Genomic DNA, 15,832 nt, shown 5'->3' with positions numbered 1-15,832 from the left:
AAAATGAATATAAACATTTATCCATTACTTAGAATTGTGTTCACTAAGGTGGCATTAGTTAATTACTTAACACCATGTTGATTCTCTTGGGTATTTTGGGGAGATACATTTTATGTAGAAAAAGAAAAGATATCTGTATCTCCTCATTTGGAATAGTTAAACTTCACTTCTTACTATACTGGTTCAGCCTACAGAAAAGTGGCGTGCTAAATGGTAATGGTGACAGGTACTGTCCTCTTTCCCTGGCTTTAGAGGGAATCCATCTGAAATTTCAATATTAAGAATGGTAATTACTGGTTGGACACATTTTTTCATTGTACAACATGTCTTTCCATTCCTGTTACTAATAATCTTACCACAAATGGATGCTGCGCTTGACAGTGTGTGTCCACAAAGATGTGCTGTGGGCATAGAAGAGCCCAGAGAACTAACTGGTTGAGCTGGGGGTGGGGGGCGGTGGCAATCAGCACCAGGACAAGAGAAAGAATATTTGCACAGCATGGACACTACGCAAACTTCCACTTCTTATTTTCCCCTGTTATTTCCCTTCTATAACTTGTTTCTAAATCTCTTTAGTTTCAGTAATCCTAAAAATAATTTTAATTACTTAGCCTATGGTTAATTCAATGACATTTTAGGTTATTTAATGCCATGGTGAAAAAGAGAAGAACTGAAGCTTTTAATTTTCTCTTGTGACGATTAATTTTCCTTGAAGCATCTACAAACTACTGCCTATGGGCCAGTAGCTCTTTAGAAAAAAGATGCTTTCCATTCCTGATGTTTTTTTTGGTACCGGGGATCAAACTCGGGCCCTTGCACTTGCCAGGCAGGTGGCAGAACCACTGAGCTAAATCTCCAGCCCTCTGATGTATTTTTTTACTTCCACAGAAGCATAAAAGACATACAGAGTCTTAATCCAATTAATTGTGAAACTCCAGATTGAGCTGTTATTGCCTTATCCAATTTCTGGCATTACTTTTGAGATATAATGATGGCTTTAATAATAAAGTAAGTCAGAAAGTTAGTTGCAGAACCATGACAGACACTGCAAACTGATGACCTAATGCCCATTTATCCTTTCTTCTTCGCCAACAGAAGCCTGACTCTAAGAGAGGCAACATGCTCAGCTGAAAAGCTTGCCTCCTCAGACCCACTTGTCAGCAGACATTGCTATTTGTAATTTATTTGCCAGAAGTCCCCAAGATTTCAGGAAAATTGCTGGAAAGGTGATGGGCAGTTAGCACCCGCCCCCCTTTGCCTCTGCCTTCTGCCTAGTGCATATGCAACCCTGGGAGTGCAGCAGCCACATTCACATCAAGAGTAACGCAGCATGTGGAAGATGGCAGAGCAGAAGGACATGACCGTGTCCTTGGTAGCACCTTCTAAGCCACCAAACTGACCACAGATCACCCACCTCTAGGCCTGCTGTTATATGATGAAGAGGAAAGGAAAGGGGAGCCTTACTTGCCTAAACAGCTGTGCTCAGGGTTCGGATGCTTGCATCCAGGGATTGCTAGAAGGGACACATCATTCAGGTAGGAATGCAGCAAACAAAATCTTACCATTAATGCAAGACTTAAAATGGGCACTGATTTGTTTTTCTTAGTTTATAGTTTTAAAGTTTTGAATAAATCACCATATAATTCTGAAGTAAAAACACACAGCTAAGGCCAGGGATTTAGCTCAGTGGTTTCGCCACCTGCCTTGCAAGCGCAAGGGCCCGAGTTCGATCCCCAGTACCAAAAAAACCCCCCAAAAACCACAAAACAAACAAAAAAACCCACACAGCTATGTCCACAGATACAAACCTTTCGTGGTAATCACATATATATTATTTAACACTGACTGAATTCAAACTACTTTCCTGAGTAAATTATCTTTTTTGCTACATTATATACAAATGCTATGGGCCTGTAAATTTCAAAATAGAAACAAATTACCTTCTTCAGAGCTACTGTAATTTCAAATTTATACAACAGAGAAAATGCCAAGTAGACAGCTCCCCAACCAGCTGGCCAGAGGTAAGTGACAAAGCATTCAGAATACAGTCCTGAATTTGGCATATCAAATTTTGACTCTGCTCACTATTTGGATAGCATTGGACTATAACATCTGAGCCTCAGTTTCTTTTATGTAAGATGGGGGATAATACATGCTCTAATCATGTAAGGTAGTGCAGCAGATCAAATAAGATATGGTAAATAAAGCTTCTTTATAAACTATAAATTGCTATATAGATCAGGGTGCCATGATTATAATTACCATATACTATAAATATAAACTTATCCTTAATTACCAGGGAGGTAGCACATAGATGATCAGACTTGGTGCTGCTGCTTCCTGCTCAGGGTGACTCTTAGCTGTTTGATTGACACTAAAGCAAATGAAGCAAGAACAGAAACTGAAACTCCAAAAAGACCTACTTGAATTGTTTTAAATAATTATAATAAAAGTTTTCAGAGAGAGGGGAAGAAGGAGAATAGATGAAGGTGAGCAGTTGAAATGACAGGTAAACCTGAAATTTGGAGGTAACAAAAATAGAGCTCTCCATTTTCCTAAAACGACAGGGAACTTAGCCTTTTAAGAAAATAACTTTCTATGGCTCAATATAGCTGCTCACCAATTACTTAACAATAAATAGAAGCTGGGCAATAAAAGTTCTTTCTAGAAAAAAGCCACTTAATTTTAAAGCAAATAAACACTTCTGCCCACAAGGAAATCCAACCCAGCCACCTCATCTGCATGGTAACTCTTGTAGGTTTCTGGGCGTCCAGCCCGGCCTCCTGCTTCCTCCACCAGCAGAACACCCACCCTGCCTGCAGCCACAGATGCATGGAGATCCAGAAGCAACGTGGTAAATCTAACTAAATGAGCCCTGCGTTGTTATGAGAACCTGAAAGAATATATCAAGGTAGATGGGGAGTCTTGAAGAAGTAGCAGTGCCACAAGTGGGGAGCTTGGGACCATTTGCCAAAGGGAGCAGCATTAATGATTTGAATTATTAGAGCATGTATCTGTGTCCTCAATTAAGTAAAAGCGCCTACAGAAAAATAAACGCACATTCCTTTCCAGGATAGCTAGAACATCGCAACACAGCATTGTCACTTTATTCCAATGACGCCAGCCACAAGGCCAGAAAACGCCCCACCTGTCCTCACTCTGCCTCTCCCTAGGAAAACCCTCTCTGCTGATGCAGCGTGGCTCACTGTGGTGCACTATCAGTCATAGTGCTCATCGGAAATAGTAAAAGAGCAACTGCAGATGAAAAGCTCCTAAGATGACAACAAACTTCCCTATGCTCTGATCTTTATATCCTCGAATTCTCATAAAAAGTAACCATAAGTAACCAGTTTTCTATCGTTTTGCCTCCCTGTCCTTCATCTTATTAGGAAACGAACTCTGAAGTCACTGATATTTTTGTTCTGTTTCTGATTTTTGTTTTCTCAGCTTTCTCTGTATATGAAACGAAGCTCTTCTGTGTAGCCTATCAGAATATTCTATTTTAAGGAACGAAGAGTTGCATGATTCTAGAGTCACAGAACAGGGCCAGGTAGGATCTTTACACTAAATTGTTAAATCTGTTCTTTGACAAAGCCAACTATTTGGTAATATATTTTAAAAACTCAGAATTTTAAGAAAAAATAAAATAAAGTACACAAGGGTACAGGTTACACATGGGTAGTGGAAAGGGAAGAACGTGCACACTCTGTGACTCATTCTTCAGATGATGGCTGTTGTGAAAACACACATGATGGATTATTTCCTGCCATGTCAGCCTTTTAAGGGGTACTGCACAGGTTGTTGGTTGTTTTATTTTAAACAAGAGAAGATCCACTTGTTAATCTGTGGCTCCTTCCCTTAACCCTGATTTTTAATTATAAAAAGGTAAACACATGACTTTTCGTCGGACTATATTTTAAAATACCAGGGTTCTTTCCATCCAAAGCTACCTCTTTACTGAGTCAGAGGTCTTGAACAAGCTTTACTTTAACTGCTTATGCATAGAGCAGAGTCAGTCCGGCAGGACAGTCTTGTCTGTAGGCAAGGAAGCCTTATCCCCCACAGGAAAACTTGTGCCTGCCTTGGGTGAGGAGGCAGCCACAGGTGCTACTGCACAGATGTAAAGACGTGACAAGTAATTCCAGGATGGAAGAAGTCATTTTCAGCAGAACACTTCCCAGGTTGAGTAAGTCTCGGTATTGTTTAGGAGAAATACTCCAACTCAATCCCCAAAGAGAATTCTAAAAGAATAATTGCTGGTACCTAAATTGATTAACTGTTGTCTAAAGAAGCCCTAGTTTTTCTCAGCATTCTTTTTCTTCCAGACTAGGATGTAGATCCACGCTCCCTGCTGGGAAGGTTAGAAACACTCAACCTCACTTCACAAAGAAATGTGGAACATGTGGAATCAAATTATCAATCAGTTCTAGACACTCACTTCTTTTGTTTCAGCTGCGTGTTTTCATACTATATTTTCACACTATGAAAAGTGACTCTGAAGCTCTCCCGAGCCATTGCTTTCTGTTCATTCAACTAAATGCTGAGTGCCAGAAAAGCATGCCTCCAGAGTAAAACAATGCTGCCAAATACTTTTTGTGAGCCACATAAAATTCTCAGACCAGATTTTTGGACAGGGATGCATTTAACAGGAAAAGACCACGGATGCCATTCTGGGCCCACCAGGCATTTGGCTTCCAGTGTTAAAGTCTGCATGGCAGAGAAGATGTCCACTTTGTGGAATGCATTCCATGAGATGAGCAGTCCTCAAGGTGGAGAATAACATTAGTCCTCAATAGTGCTATGTTTTACAATGGGAATTAATTAAGCAGTAAACCGTGACAGGATATGCATCATGGTATCATAATCATAAGCCTCAGCTGCATTACAAGGCAAAAGGCCAAAGACAGAGCTTTCTATCAGCCTGGGAATGCAATTAGGGTGAAATGCTGTGTGCCCTGGAGTGCCTTTACACCAGGTTAAAAATTCATAGATATTACTCTCTCCCTCTAGAATATTAAAATAATCCACTTGGATGGAATTCTTGAGTAAGCCACCTTCCCACCTTCCCTCACAGTTCTTTCAAAGGTCAACATAAAGGACAGTATTAAACTGCTGATGATAATGAATGCTAATGATACCCCGAGGTAAGACCCTGCTCAGTGCTCCACTGAGACACACTGGCTCTGCCTTCGTCGTAAAGGTGTTCCAACTCTGCCCAAACACTGGTCTCACCTTCCTGTGATGCTCACAACTCAGGCTCAGCGTTAATGGCTTCATTGGGCAATTGTTCCCTGGTGATTTAGAGGTGGTATTTGGGAAGGGGTAGGAAGATCAGCTAATAGATTTACCATCAGCCTTCAATTAGCCCCAAATAACTGGTGAATGGGAGGTAGAACAATTTTTGGTTCTTTAAAAGAAAGCTGAAAAAAAATATGGTTGTTCCTTTGTATCTGCTGGTTCTGCATCCTCAGATTTAACCAATTACTGCTTAAACATAACTGGGGACTCTTGGGTTGGACTAAACATGTACAGATTTTTTTCTTGTCATTATTTCTGTCAATATAGGCACATACTAAACAATAAAATCTAACAGTGATCTATAAAGATTTACATTGCATTAAGTATCATAAGTGACCTACAGATTTAAAGAATGGGAGGCTGACCATAGGTTATATGCAAACCCTATGCCATCTTCTAAGGAGGCTGAGCCTCTTGGAATTGGTTCTGTGAGGAGCTCAGCACCAATGCTCTGTGGATGCCAGGAGATAACTCTATCAGCAAACTATGAGCTCTGATTGAGGCGAAGTTACTCAAATCCTGCTCCCACACCTGTGCTCGAGCAAAAGGAAATATGAGCCACACAACTTCCCCACAATTACGAATCACAGGTCTGTAGTTGAAGCCTTTTGTTCAAAACTAAAACTAGAAGGGTCAAGAACTTATCAGCCCAAACTGGATGCTTGGCAAGTTTGAGAGTGTGTATTTACAGATTTAGGCAAAAATGTACACAGAAAATAAATATGAATCATCAGACATTAAACATTTAAAAAATGATTCACACAGCTGGGGTAGATTATATACTAATTTCAAGTCATTTGAAAGTAATAAAATTCAAAAAGTGAAACTTTCTCTAAAGCTGTTCTGGAATTTGGAACATACAGCTGTCTCGGATGTTAGTGAAACACGGTTTTATCAACAGCCACTGTTAATGCAATAAAGGCACGTACTGTAACTGTACGAAAACTAAAAACCACCCTTCTTATCTTCTCAAAACATCACAATATACTAATAGAAGTTTCCCCCTCTACAAGCATTCCACAGTTCAGTTCATAATAATAGAATACACATTGTACAAGATAAGGGAAATGAAGAAAATATTTATTTTCCTTAAAATAGCATTGGCAAAAGGTTACTTAATTGAATCACTAATGTTTACAGCACTTGATTCAAATTCTTATCACTGTTTTCCCATGAAACCAGAAGCTTGGTCCCCAAGATTTCTGCTCCCTACTGTCCCCTCCCTCCGCCTGCATTACAACATTGGCTGGCGGAGGATTACTGGCTCTAGCAGTGCTTCCAGGAGTGCTCAGACTTCATAGCCTGCAGTGCTGGGGAAGGGAGACAATCACCACAGAGCTCCAAAGCATTCTTCTGGGTGGCCTGAGCCCCATTCCAATCACGTGGAGCTGCATGGCCTCGAAGTGCTACCGTGACACCCAAGGATAGACTAGGCCTACAGGTTTTCAGGGCAAGTTGTGCTAAAAGGACTGCTCACCTGCTGCAGAATGTGTCTTTCCCTTAGCGTCATTAACCTTCTGTGAAGCTCGACCAGCTCATCTAGGTATGCCTGAAAGAGAAGAGTGCCCCAAAAAAACAAGCTCTTTAAGCAGCAGTTGAAAATAAATAACATATTAAGCAAGAGCCAGAGGGTCTGCCTGTGATCTCTCTGCCTCAGCTGCACGTGCGCAGTGTTGAAAGGCCTCTACCAACCCAGTCTCTCTGGGCTGGATCTTAGCCACCCAGCCATAAGATGGGGAGGGAGGATGATTCCCACACCTGTTTCCTCTGAACAAAATCTGAGTACATGACTCACCTCCCCACAGCAAGGCCTCTCCAAGGTGCAGGGGAATTTCATGGCTAAAGTTATCACAGACTACTTTAATTTTTTAATTCTTTATTCTCAAAAGGTTTTTGATTAAGAAAAAAAGACTAAGTTTAAACACAGAAGTATCACTACGCGTCACCAATTATGTTAGGGCTAATTCTTAAGGGGGAGCTTACCAGTCACAGCAAGCACTGCTAGTAAATAATGCCAGTAAGTGACCGAAGAACAAATAATACCATATGAAAAACAAAACTCAGGGCTGGGGATTTAGCTCAGTGGTTCCACCGCCTGCCTCCCAAGTGCAAGGACCCGAGTTCAAACCCCGGTACCAAAAAACCCCCAAAAACCAAAAAAGAAAACTCACTATCCAAATTAGCACCCGATGTGTGGAGAGCTCCCTGGAAGGGCGGAAGGACACCTCTCTTTCCATATGCTCAGACTCTTGAGTCTTTGTTAGCATAATGGCATGGGAACCCCTAGAACCATTTTCAGTTGAGGCAAGGGGAGAATCTGTGAAGTATGATAGAGTTCTGCCCTGCCCTGCAAAGCATACTAGGGCCCCACCCACACTGCATGATTTCAATTCCACCGATCTTGCAGTCGTTGCAGGTACATGATGCACCCTTGGGAAAGGGCATCACACAGGGGTCAGACATGTTGCTCACTTACATCCTCGACTCCTTAACTGTCCACCTCTACCACAATCTTACCTCCCCCAACTCAGTGTCCCTTAAAATCCTCAGCAATGTAGGTATCACAGCAAGTGGTAGCATAAGGCCAACCTTAATACTGAAGCAAGACAAGGACAATAAACTACAAATCCTAGGGATGAAGTACTCATCACTAGGAATCTTGGGCATTTTTGATAAAGAAGATGGAAGGAGACCCAGCAAGGGTGATCAAGGGAAACAAAGAAATGAAGAAGCCCTGTCACTGATGCAGCACTCACAGTTATGGACTGGAAACTCACCTTGTCACATTCACCATTCTTTATTTGCTTATCTGATTTGCTTTGCTTTATTGGACTTTTCACTTCAAGAATCTAGGGATCAAAAAGAACACTGGGTTAAATTTTATTTCAAGCACCTGCTAGTCACCACCCACATAAACAAAGCCATTTACTGAATGAAATGTTGGATAATACCACTGTTTTCCAAGTAGCATTTCTCCTTTTATACATTTTTCTTCTCTTTTAATCTTACTCTTGCAAAATAAATTACTTGTATCTGAAATGCTGAGTCCAAGTAATAGAACTTTAAAAAATAGTTGATAATAAGGAAACTGGTCTAAGCTCCCAAGGCTGCTTCTCTTTTGTGACAACACTCTCGCACATGTGTACAGCAACTGAGTTATCCCAAGATTGCTGTCCCCTCTGGCAGGATTCTTTTCTATTCATTCTGCTGGTTCAGCATGACTCCAGGGCAAAGCAGGCAAACACGCCCCCTGCAGCACCTGACTCTGAGATTGTACAGTCATTCCTATTTACTAAACGAAAAGGAGCTTTGAAAATGAAAGGGACAATCACACTGATGGAGACTCCGACCACCTTCTCCTCCAACTCCAGAAATACAGAGACAAGACCACAGTCTCTATTTTGAGAAATGATGAGATTATGCATGGTAAGATGCCATTTTATCTGGACCAAATACAATTTAAGTTACGAACAGTAGTTCTGTATAGTGTAGAAGCTTTGGTAGGCAGCTATGATTCTAAGTAATAAAAAGGAGAAAATATTTAACAAATGCATCTGATTTATTGGACAGGATCTTCAAAATTGAGGATTCTGAGGGAAATAAATTTTAAATGGCCTTCACTTAAAAAGGCTTAGGAATATAAAATTATTAACAATGAATGTTTACTAGTCTGTATAAACACAAAAAGCAAGGTAATTTGTCTTTTTCATTAAAATCTCATTACTACATTGTAAACAGAGACTGATACGAAGGAGGGAAATGTTGTGTAAAGGACTTACTGTAAGGAGTCATGTTCCTACTATTCTTCTTTACTATTCTTGCTCTAACACAGCTACAGCTTTATTCACAATATTTATTCCATAACATAAAGAAGATTTTAAGAACGAGTCTACTTTTAATGTGCAGTGGCAAGAGCATAATGTTGGGTTAGAGTCTTAAGTTCTGGTCCTATCCCTATTTAATGTTTTGGAGTCTTAAAAGATGAAATGAGAGAGATGAACATGGTAACATCCAGATTCTCGATTCGGCTTTAAATTTTTACACTATTAATAAGCATTTTACTTATTGAAGATAGAACTATGACATTCTAGAAAAGACCAAATGTTTCTAAGGTGAGAATAATGCATGAGTAAGAAGTGTGTTTCCAATAGTCTTTCCTGAGAGTCACACTTATTTCTTAATTTTTAACATGAAGATAACTAAACAACTGATTTGACTTGGCAATCTGAAACTCCAATACCCTGGCAACACAAGAAAATCCCTGAACGGCAGAGGCAAGGCCCTCCTTTGCAACGCGCTGTCTCACGCGCCCGGTAGGTGGCACTCCTGGCCAGCACAGCCGCGGAGGTCAGGGAAGCGCAGCAGCCTGCAGCCCGCAGCCCGCAACTGACCGGGCTTAGGCAGCACGGCGTCTACCTTTAGAGTCCGCCATTCTCTTGGCGAACCCGGCCCGCAGACCCAGCCTTGCACGGAAGCCAGACCCACCAGGGGCAGAACAAAGCCTGGCTCGGGTAGTCTTCCTTCTTTGATCTCTCCCTGCTCCAAGATAAACAGCTTTGTCATGGCCTCATTCCAAGAGGGCTGAGCCACGCTACATACAACTGTTCTATTTATGATCCTTTCTTATCTTTGGGAAACGACTCCAGAGTGTAAAAGTACACCACCTTGTCTCCCAGGTTTATTTCGAACCAGTTTAACTGGATGGACTCTAATTTCATCCAACATTACTTGCAGGCTGATGGGTGATTTATGATATTCTGAATATTAACTCGGGTTCAATGAATCACTTCCTTCAAGTTTCCTCACTTCTTCCCCCTCCCCGCCTCACTCATGGCTTAGTGCGGCCCAAGGTTTTGCTTTTGTTTAAAATGAACACCAGGGAGGTTTGCTGTGAAAAAAAGCCATCTCTGGCTAAAACAGTACAATACTCTTCATTATTTCCTATTCCGCTATAGGTAGGGGAACAGAGCCACCCAGACTGCTGAGATAAACCGCTGATAAAGTAATCTGTGAAACAGAGTAATTATGATTAGTAGCACTTCTGTCCTTAATCTGAGGAGATGGCTTGAGAATCAAAATTTCAAGATTATATTTTCCCATATCCTTTTGTGCAGAATGACAACTCAATTATTCAGCAGATGGATTCTCCCCTGGTAGACTTTTCCTGTTAATGATCATCAGTAGCTTCAATTAATACTCAGGTTAATTACTTGCTTTGTTGACATGTAGTTCTCTGTGTTCACTTTTTTTCAGTACGTTTAGATCACATTTGGCTCAACTAGCACTTTCCCTTTTCCTTAGTCCTTGGAAGATTTGAGAAAAGGCAACAGATAGCTGTGATCCTCAACTGCAGGAAGAGCTCAGTCCAACAGCATGGGGGAGGAGACTCATCCCATTTTGGAATCAGGCCTCCCCTGTAGGTCTGAGTCCATTTGTGTGATGTGAAATTTCAGACACCCCTCCATTCCGTGTTGTGCGTGTATGCTCTCTCTCACACACATTCAAATGTAAGATAAAAACACATTCCAGAGTGAAATTTAAGTGACTTTTAGGTTTCTAAAAAATGGTAATAATTGTTTTTAAAGTCCCTGAATACTAAAAGACATAATTACATCTAACCAAATGAAGGTGACGTGAGGGTATAATAAATTAGTACTGGAAAAAGTTTTTAAAACCTTTTCTTGTTTGTTTGGCTCCGAAACATAGGCCCAAGGTGTTAAGTGTTCCTATGCTATATAGACTTAGACTTCCTAAACCAAACTAGCTGAGAGTGAAAGCATATAACTTTCTTGTTATGCTTCTAGGTGCATGGAGAAAGTGACGTACAACTGAGTTGTACTGGTAGACTGTTGATTCACATGGTGAAACTACACTTATCAAATAAACATGCCAAGGAATAAGAGGCATGCTATTTAATCAGATACACTCATTTTCACCCTCTCCAGATATATGATATTGTTTTTGGTCTTGTTTTGCTGCACAGACTTTAAAAACAGTTGACAAAGAATCTGAACCTTTTCCTAAGCGAGGGATAGCTCAAGACAGCCTGTGCAGAAAGGGTGTGTGGGGCCAAGACAGGAGCAGGGTGTGTTGGACTCAGCAAGGCCTGTCTTCAGGGACTGGAGAGGGCACACAAGCCAGTGCCCTACTCCTGACTGTTGCTGCCAGTACCCTAATTTTGATACATCGTCCACCAGTGGCAGACATAAGACCTAAATAAGTCTTCCAATGAATGTAAAATGCAGTCGAGGTCCAGATGCTGTTGTGTGGCCAGGTCTTACTGAAGCACAAGTTCACCAAAGGATCCCAACTTATCTATCAGTCATCCTAGTGCTCTCAACAATTAGCCAAGATGTTCGTGCCCCTCCACTTTTTACTTTGAAATGCTAACGACTGTGGTAGAGAGTGGCACTGCAAAGGAGAGAAACAACAGCCTGAGATGGGAGGCTCAGACAGCAGAGGCAGGATGCAGGGTGCAGAGTGAGATTGGCAAGGCTGGGCATCCATCCGGTCTGTACCAGGTGGTAGAGAGACTACATCCCTACTTGACAGTGGGGCTGGAGCCACAGACAACTCTATAAATGAGGAATCTTAGGTACTGAGAGAGCTCTGCTTACGTTTTATACAAATCGTGAAGAGAAAAGGTCTTCCGTTATAAAACAGCCTTTCCAATTCTAGAAAAACACCATTTTTTAATTTTCAAATTAATATTCATATGGTAACTTTAATTAAGCAATTACTGTAGAAGTCACAGGAAATCTGCCTAAACCAAAAGACAAGAATATTTCACAGTAATGAGTATCAACTCAACGCACAATGATGCTTTTACAATATTCATGACATCTGAAAACAGTTTATGTTACTAAGGAATAAAAATATCCCAGTCATGCATTTGTTTACAAAGCTCTTCGTCATGGCCTTTGAAGTTCTGCTTAGACCTTATCCAAGTTAACTATATTTTTAGTTGACTGTCAAATTAATAACCTTTCTTGTAGCTCAGTTTATAATAATGATAATGAGCATGATTTTCTCTGCATTTTATTAATTATTCCTTATAATCCAAAGTGATGATCATTTTTTCTTGGATGAAAAAACCGACACATCATTGTAGTAAACATCTACCATCACCTAAGTGCCAAGAGGTTCTGTGTACTACACCTCATGCTCTTCACATATATTATTTATTATCCTAATAATCTGAAAGCTAGGCATGTTACTTGGAAACGAAGAAACTGAAGGTCAGAAAAATTAATTCCCACCCAGTAAATTACCAATAGTAAAGCAGAGAACTAGACTTTATACTAGCCCCAAATATTATATTCTAATTAAGCCACCTACTTATTGCTGAGGATAAAATATATAAAAATCAGGAGTGAATGGGCAACACTTCTGCCACCATCCTTTTTTCACCTACTTAACCTATTCAGTGGAACACTGAATCATCTCATGCCAACAAAAGTCCTTTACCTTGTGTTTATTCCTAAGGTTGTAATTTCCCATTTATTTGACATCAGGAGGGAGTTTGCTTAATATGGAGATAAAAATCTGTATGCAGTGCTTTCTCTTATAGGAGAAATCCAAAATATAAATAAAGAACATTCTGAAAGGGAGATAATAGGAAATAGGGAGATAGATCTTTTGCAAAAAGGAAGAGGATCAAGAGATGGAGGTTGGAGGAAAGAAGGAGAAGGAAAAGGATGAAAAAGAATTAAGATGTGTTGTGCACATGTACCACTCCCCAAGAAGAATGTAATCATTGTGTACTGCAAACACAGACTAATAAAAAAATATGATAGAGGAAAGAAAAAATTTGCCTGCAGTATAAAATGATTACATCTAGTTCTGCAGTTTTGAAAAATGCAAACACCACAATTTACCTGATTGTTGTTGGTTTTTAATAATGGTGGTGGAGGTTCATGATGTAGGGGTGAAGAAGCAGAACTGCTTTCACTATCACTGCCATCACTCAAGCTAACTCTGAAAAGAAATAAAGTCACACACATCACTACAAACAGGCAAGGAATTCCAACACTGACCACTGTGTCCACAAGCACTAACATGTATGGCACTTACTTTGCATCTGGAGTCATTTTAAGTGCTTCCCCTGCTATTTCCCTTTTAATGATCTCCTATTTCGAAGATGACTAAACTACAAGGTAGAGAGACTGGGTCACAAAAGTAAAAGTGGTGGCTGTCGGGTTCAAACCCTAATCAACTGCTCAGCAACTGCACTGCACCGCTGTGTGAGGCTGGCTGTGCTAGAACCACCAGTTGTTCCTATAACACCTTTCAAGGCTGTCTCTAGTCCTGAACAGTGACACGACAATAGTTGGAAATATCCTCCAGCAACACAAAGAAATGGTGAGTTTGGGATCACTGCTTCAGAAAGTAAAATGATGTCTTTCAACAACTACAGACAATAAAAATGCCACACCTCCTCTATTTAGTTTTCTTTTCAGAATGAAATGGAATTTTCTTCCAGAGAGGAGAGCTCTTTATTCTTTGCTGCTGAATGTCTGCCTCCTTCAGAAGCGTCCTTCACAGTGTTTGCTCTGCTCCTGGTTATACAGTAACCTAATATAATATTCTCCTCAGAGACAGAAAATGGTTTAGAAATCAGGATAGATTTTCTTTCACTCTGAATGGGCAATCACATTCTAGCTCTACTATCCATTCAGATAGACGAGATACAAGATAGAAAACAGAAAAGATACTCTGGGACATTCTTTTAGCAAAAATTGATGGAATTTGTTTTTCTTTACAAAATTACATTAATGAAGTGTTTGGTTGAAATCCTGCTTTTAAATACTTCTCAACTGAAGTGGAAGGCTGAGTATTTAAACTGATTACACAGCTAAGACTTCACAAGTGCAATAAAGATCAAATGCTATGCTGGCAATGTCATGCTAATAGCACGTCGATCGAGGAAAGAGGTAAGTGTCCCCAACAATGTGTCTACATCGTCACCTTATAAACATGTAAGATCTGACCCTTCCTGACTGGAGATGGGACACAAAGTGGTGGCAGCAGCTAATCACAAAATATCCAGATCTGAACATCAAACTGGGAGACTGTCTAAATAAGTCATGCATGCTTTCATTAGCAAAGTTGGAAAGCAGTCAATGGTCAGGATTTTGGTTAGGCTAAGTAAGTTCTTTAATTCCAGGTTTCAGTCCATTTGTAGTTGTTTTTCCCCCCTACTAGCTTCTTTCTTGTCAGAAGAAAGATTTTTAGAGGGAAGCGTTCTAAGGCCAGTACCCTAAGAGTCCTGTGAAAGGAATACAGACAAGTGAGTTTGGGAGACAAAATGGAGAAAGAGGTGCTGAGAACAGCCACAGGTACAGCCACTGAGAGACGTGAGGCTCTTCTTCTCCAGTGACATTAAGGAACTGCCAATTAGGAAGCACAGGCTCTGTCAGGTTTGGATTAAGAATGCATTCTTTTGGGGAATTTCGGGGCCATCTACACAGTAATGGATAATGGGAAAAAGACTTAATGCAATATATTACAAATGTAATTGGATTTTAAGTTCAGGTAGATTCGTATTTTTTCAAAACACATTAAAATGAGCATGCTTATTTGTTTTCCTCATGATAAAGAAATGAAATCCTCAAGGCAATTTCAAGTTGACTATTAATTATAAGTGACATGAATTACCATTTTATAATGTGGAATTATGCCTCACGGCATTAAAGCTACTTAAGGAACCTAATTGTCAGCACACTTAAAAGGAATTTATTTTCTGGAAAACATACACAGGTGATCCTAATTTTAATTAGGTCACACACATAATCCACTAGAACCAATTATGTATTCTAACTACAAATAGCAAACACGTTTCTTCACATCCTGAGACTACCTCCAGCAGCAGATCTATACACATTCTTCAAATGAAAATAGACTATTTCAGCCTTCAGTCATACTACCTTCAAATATCTAGTGTTCTAGAAGATAAACCCTCTTCTTTCTGAGAAAAGGGAGAAACATTTTCCTGTATAGGGTGAGTGTAAGCATGCCAAGGTGCCTCACTTTAAATGAAATGAACATTTGTTGCCATTATTACCGGTATTTCCCATGTTTTCTGGGACCAGGCCAGTAACTGAGAGGGCCCTGACCCCTTCCCAGGGAACCGCTCCCGTTCCAACACACTCACCTGCGACTTCGGCTGCCTCCTCTATTTACAGGCCTTTCCATCTCAGAGTCATTGTCATTATCCTCTGCTTCATCCGATTCTTCCTCATTGTCATCAGAATGCAGATCTTTCATTATAGACCGTAAGGGACCTGATCAATGACAGTGCATCACAAACAATCAAACACACTACTTCAAACACACTTAACCACATTAGACACGGGAATGCCTAGTAGCAATGAACACTGGTTAAAAAATACCCATTATTCTCTCCTTGCACAAAAATTGATACAAAAATTTGTCAGTTTTTGAAACGCATACTATCCATAAACACTAATAGCTTCATAATAGGTTCACAAATGTTCATTAAAGAATCTCTATTTCATAGGATTTTTCTAAGAAA

The 15,832-nt window shown here is 40.2% G+C and overlaps 1 protein-coding gene across 7 annotated transcripts in view; it reads right to left on the bottom strand.

Moving 5' to 3' along the window:
- Mllt3 (MLLT3 super elongation complex subunit) overlaps positions 1-15,832 on the bottom strand; it is a 334,605-nt gene that overhangs the window by 55,498 nt on the left and 263,275 nt on the right. For all 7 annotated transcript variants that reach the window (XM_087183848.1, XM_087183851.1, XM_087183849.1 and 4 more), the window contains 4 exons: positions 15,452-15,581; positions 13,176-13,275; positions 8,076-8,147; positions 6,776-6,847 (listed from right to left, as the gene is read on the bottom strand). In XM_087183848.1, the coding sequence (XP_087039974.1) occupies positions 6,776-6,847; positions 8,076-8,147; positions 13,176-13,275; positions 15,452-15,581 (374 nt within the window). The remainder of the gene's footprint in view (positions 1-6,775; positions 6,848-8,075; positions 8,148-13,175; positions 13,276-15,451; positions 15,582-15,832) is intronic.

This window comes from Heterocephalus glaber, unplaced genomic scaffold (genome assembly GCF_053883595.1).
Source record: "Heterocephalus glaber isolate CG9 unplaced genomic scaffold, H.glaber_assembly_v1.0 deba00001481, whole genome shotgun sequence".
Classification (NCBI taxonomy): domain Eukaryota; kingdom Metazoa; phylum Chordata; class Mammalia; order Rodentia; family Bathyergidae; genus Heterocephalus; species Heterocephalus glaber.
The sequence above is the reverse complement of the archived record's forward strand: the minus strand, read 5'-3'. Positions and strand labels throughout refer to the sequence as shown.